General features: G+C 37.2%; 1 protein-coding gene across 1 annotated transcript; it reads right to left on the reverse strand.

The window, feature by feature from the left end:
• Positions 1 to 3,188: 3,188 nt before the first annotated feature.
• LOC136877886 (piRNA biogenesis protein EXD1) lies at positions 3,189 to 5,053 on the reverse strand. The gene has a single exon (XM_067152043.2). It carries the CDS (start codon positions 4,730 to 4,732, stop codon positions 3,554 to 3,556), a length of 1,179 nt encoding a protein of 392 aa, XP_067008144.2. The 5' UTR covers positions 4,733 to 5,053; the 3' UTR covers positions 3,189 to 3,553.
• Between the last annotated feature and the right edge of the window lie 865 nt (positions 5,054 to 5,918).

Consider the following 5,918-nt stretch of genomic DNA (forward strand, 5'->3'; position numbering starts at 1 on the left):
TCATTTTTCGAAGTGTCGGACCCCTTCCATTTTTTCCCTCTGATTAGTGTTATATAGAGGATGGTTGCCCAGTTGTACTTCCTCTTAAAACAATAATCACCACCACCACCAGATAGTGGATTTGAACCTCACTGTCGGCAGCCCTGAAGATGGTATTCCGTGGTTTCCCATTTTCACACCAGACAAATGCTGGGGTTGTACCTTAATTAAGGCCAAGACAACGTAAAGCAAATTTTAAAAAAATACTTGATACGCAGCAGTAATCCTATCTATCAGAGATGAGTAGCAACAGAAGATGCAAAGCACATCACAACAAATAATTGTCAATGTAATGCTACTGTTGATCAATTTAATGAGCTTTCTATATTGTAGGCCTTCAAATTTAGTTTTTCTTTCGACTCTGATATTAGAGCATCTCACAAAATTATTTATAGCATAGACTGTAGTTCTTTATTATCCGACTTAACATACCGATTTTCATTAAATTCTGTTTATCCATTTTCTCGTGACTCGGCGCTGATATGGACTTGGTAACAAAAATCCATATTCATTAATATCTCTGTAATCAGGCAGTACGGTAAAAATGTTGTTGTTATGTTATGTTCGGCCTCAGCCCTAAGGCTGGTTGGATCCTAAACAGCTCTGCCATCAGCTGTCATAGATGGCCTATGCATCACTGAAGAGGCGTACTAGGGAAATGAGGGGTGAGGTAGTTTCCCGTTGGTTTCCTCACCGAGCCAGAAGTTGCTATTACATATCAGTCTGCCAAGCCCATTGAAATGCATGCATCATCCGACCCTTTGAGCAACATTTTCACACCATTCATAGCAGTTACAAGTTGCTTTACGTCACACCGACAGAGATAGGTCTTATGGCGACGATGGGACAGGAAATGGCTGGAAGTGGGAAGCGGGCGTGGCCTTGTTTAAGGTACAGCCCCAGCATTTGTCTGGTGTGAAAATGGGAAACCACGGAAAACCATCTTCAGGGCTGCTGACAGTGGGGCTCGAACTCACTATCTTCCGAATACTGGATACTGGCTGCACTTAAGCGACTGCAGCTATCGAGCTCGCTAATGGCATTACTAGCATTACTATACCTCAGTCACTTTCATATTGTCAAAGCCAAGGGTAAGACTGAGATGGGTCAATGAAAGTAATAAAATTGCTCTAGCCTATACCAGAAGACATAGTGCACAGTAAACACTAGATCCTGCCAGCAAAGACATGGTAAAAATATATAAGACATAAATGATCAGAAATTTAATACTACATAACTTTGTAGTATTTATTGATACGATACATAAATATTTGAGAATTAAATTTTAGGCCTTCCCCTAAACTACCATTTCACTCAGCATGAATAAAATCATTTATGGCCTAGATTGTGGCGACTCATTCCCCTACTTTGTGTACCGATTTTAATTAAGATAGGACCACTAATAACAAATATTTGAGAATTACATTTTAGGCCTTCCCCTAAACTACTATTTTTCTTAGTGTGAATAAAATTATTTATGGCCTAGATTGTAGCGACTTATTTCCTGACTTTGCATACCGATTTTCATTAACTTCTCTTCAGCCATTTTCTTGTGATGCGTGTACATACAGACAGAAATTACAGAAAATTAAAAAGTGCATTTCCTTGTTACTGTTGACATGACGGATACAGAAATACCATCCTTTTTAAATTCTGAGCAATGTACAGACCAAACTTTTGTTTCATATATATAGATATATTTCCTCAGTCTTCCACTTGAACAGAATTATTTGAAACATTTGCTAAGACTTTTTTATTTTCTCCCAAGATGCCCTTTGCAGCTCAGACTTTATTGGAAGGTTTCCGTGGAGGATGACGTTTTCGTGGGATTACTGAATAAAGTGTGCATATTATAAAATGAAAAATAGTTTTATAGGTATAAACTCCACTATAACTTAGTCACAAAATTAGCAAATGAAAGGCGTAATGGGTGCGATAATATTCTTCTGCTGTTTTTTCAAGACTCTGGTGTAGACTGACTGGATGAGTCAGTGGGAGAGAGATGTGTATAGCAAAGGTAGAACTATGGGTGAGGGATGGTGAGGGAGGAGAGGACAGGTGACCGTGCGCACTCTTGCCACTGTGTATGTGTTTGATTCAGCTACCATTCTGCAGTTTGAAAGGTACATACACCTCTGGTATATCGCTGAACCAGATTTTTTGATGGAGCCTTCTTACTGCTCAGAATAAGAGCCATTTCAAATAGCAATAACTTTGAAGTTAATATACCAATTTGAAATTTGAATTTCGAAGTAAGAATTGTTGCTAATTAAAGGTACCACTTCAGGGGTTGTTGCACAGAAATGTCGAAATCTTCCAATTATTAGTTTTTGCGTGGTGTATGTAACTTTAACCCTCAAAATAGCCACTTCGAAGCCATGTCCTCAGCGAAAAAGCCGACGTTATTTCCTTCAAAAGGCATATAATATGTCACAAAGACCTATATTAGAGATTAAGGATAAAAACAATAATAAAATTTTATTTTTCTAATGTACAGCCTTAACGTTGAGGACCAACGGCCCTGAGACAGACCTAAATAACTATGGCAGGACACCATCAAGGCAGATAAAAAATCTGCAGCATACTTTCAACGAAAGCCCAAAACAGAGCAAAGATCTAACAAGCGGAACCTGCACCAACCAGGACAATGCTAGGGAGATGATTTACTGGCATGATGTTGCTTGGAGTTTGTGTAGGCCTATCTGAAATGAATTATTATTTTTAAAATCTTGGTATCCATATTCAGAAAAAGAAGGTGAATACTTATGTTTTTTTGAGTGAAATGTTATTTCTGTAACTGTAGTTAGTGTCCTGGGGTCAATATAATTTTAGGTTTTCATCTCATTTCATAGGCTTACAAAGTCAGTTGGGACTTAGCACACCTCCCAAGATGCAAAGCTAGTGCACACGAGGGCGAAAGGCAGGCAACCAAGAATGAGTTAGCTGGAAAATTTATAATGTCCAATAACGGACCATTATATTGGTATTATAAATTTACTCATTCAGGACAAATATTTGAAGTTCCCTATGGGAATCAACATCTATATCATCAATATTTCTGTTATCAATTTAATGGAAAGGATAAGTAATACAGCCGACCTATTTTTAACATGACCACAAGGTCTTACATACTTTTACGTCCACAAAAATAAACTTAAGGTTACTTACTATCTAACATTAAATAAATGTGTGCATCTGCCCCATTTTGCAATTAATACATTTAATAACAGAAATATGTATATTTTACACAGTTTAATTTTTTTTTACTCATAAAAAGTCATCTTCCTGGACTTCAAGCCCCTATGACTATGCACAAAAGTATTATCAAAAATAGAGTTAATACTTCGACAATCAATACTCCTTATTAATAAAAGTAACATATCTTATTTAAGTTACTTATAATCACACTCTTTAAGAAAAGAACAGCACTACATAAAATATACACAAAACTAATTACCAGTAGTAAACATCACAAGACATGAAAAACACAACTATGCTTGGAAAGAAGACAATTTTACTCATCAGGTGATGCTGGATGATCACCGTCTTGAAACAGTCGAGTAAGTTGTGGATCCTTTAAACTACCAACCTTATATTCTGTCATAATCTTTAGTTCTCTTGGTACCAGGAACATTCTCCCTGGATATTCTTTAGATACCACACGTTCTGCATCACGAACAACCCTCAAATAAAAGTTTACACAGTACTCCAGTAAATCCTGATGTATCTTGCCCTCCATTGCTTTCTTCAGTGGGAGTAGGAGAACAACGTTCATTACAGCCAATCGACAGTTCTGTAATGATAAGGGACGATTTATCCAGTTCATTTTTATCAAGTCTGATTTTATAAAACCATCACGTACTTTGAGCAGATACATAAGATGTGTTGGAACTTGCAAAATGTAACCCAAGACTTCAAATAAATTAGGTGCAACCTGTGGAAATTTCCCATACTTTTGTACTGCTAGTAGCATATTAGCCACCTGTGTATCAAAAACATTATTTAACTTCACATTGTAACAGTCAAAAAGAAGGTCTGATATTATGCGGCAGTTATGAATTATTTTTGTTATTTTCTCTGATTCTAGAATTGAGCGTAGGCCAGCATCAAACATAGCATCTCCCATTATTTGCACATCTAGAAAATATGCATGTCCTTCAACTGCAATGATCAGAACCCCAACTTCTTTACCAAAACCCAAGTCTGCAGCAACCATTTCCATAGCTATCTCTGACACTCCACTGAGAATCTTCATTACCCCGTCCAATTTTTCCAACTGATCGACGTACATACTGTTGCGCGTTACTTCCATCCACTTCTCAAACTTACCATAATGAGCTGAATTAGTCGAACGGTTCCTGGATCTATCATGATCATTACTTGTATTTCTTTTAGAATAGTTCTTGGCAGTTTCAGAAAGAAGTTTCGGTTGAACACCGCCGGGACCAGCTGCTGGAACAAATTCCATCAAGCTGTGATCTTTGGTGTTAAGTTTCGGTTCTAATTCGCGCACACACTTAATTTCGCTCGCGTAGAAATGGTATAAGCCTTTGCATTCTTTCCCAGGAGGATTGAATATAACATCATATATTGTGAGTCTATTACTATCTCCCGAATGATACTTCCCTAATACTGTTCCATCCCGCCAAGTTTCAATCAGAAGATGATTACCTTGAATAAATTCTCCATCCATTACGACGGTCGTGGACAGTGTCAAAGTCAAAACTTTATTAATATTAACGTACACTACCGGTACGTCTGTCTACACAGTGAATTTACGGAACCACTCAACAAACGAGTCAGGACATTGTCGTCTCGCCCACAGTATATAACAGTAACAATTAAGCAGTACCCGAGCAGTACGGTCGTAGTCGTTATGTTTCAAGTGTCTCAAACCGTAGTGATCACAGAACACCAATATATAACGTAGTGATGGACGATATTTCACGAACTGTGATTTTTCACTGATATCTAAAATTCACGTGTAACGAGTGTTACTTCCTACGCCCTCACTATAATCACCCGTGATTATAAGGTTTCTCTTCAATGTGATTAAAACTGATTATCGCGCGCCCTCATACGCCGAACTACTGAACGTTACTGCATAAACTGTGATTGTAATCACTAGCAATCAGTCATGCTCATGATATCACAGTATGTGCTGCCGTAACGGTATCCATCATGCGTAGCGATGTGATCTATGGAGGGGAGGAGCCAAGCATCACCATGATCGCCAACCGTATAGATATTAGTCATTCATTCTTTTTATATAATCCAACTTATTGTAAGTATAAAGTATTTAAAATATTGAGAGCACATTCGTCCCAAACATAAAAATAACTTAAAACCTTGGCAGTACTCGTCATCGCTATCAATATTAATTTTAGGAAATTGTCCTGTTGACTCATTAGTGTGGTATTATTTTTAAGCGCGCGTTCAAATAGCATCGTGGTTTACGAGACTCGCCTAATAGAATACCGGAATGTAGAATACTAACAAACATGTGTAAATAATAATTTTCATTGGCATATTTAGTAGTGATTTGCGTGTCTTATTTGCTCTGTTTTTTATTAATTCAGTTTCTATTAACAAGTAGCTTTTTTACTTTCGGGTCATATGATGCTTCAATACTTGAAGTGATTAATGATTTTGTATCTAATAAGCAAAAGTATAATGGCAACCCTAACCTTATCTTTTAGGTGACTGGGAACAGAGTTATCAATCATTATAGTTTTCACATGTGCCAGAAAAAGGTGGGTTTTTTTTCATTTTCCAAATAATCGGTTACGCTACAGAACACGACCAGTTACGTGAAAGAATCGTATTCATGAAATTTCATTGTAATTTTTGTCCTAAATGGAGGATAGTAATTGCTTTCA

Source organism: Anabrus simplex, chromosome 1, assembly GCF_040414725.1.
Source record: "Anabrus simplex isolate iqAnaSimp1 chromosome 1, ASM4041472v1, whole genome shotgun sequence".
NCBI classification, from domain to species: domain Eukaryota; kingdom Metazoa; phylum Arthropoda; class Insecta; order Orthoptera; family Tettigoniidae; genus Anabrus; species Anabrus simplex.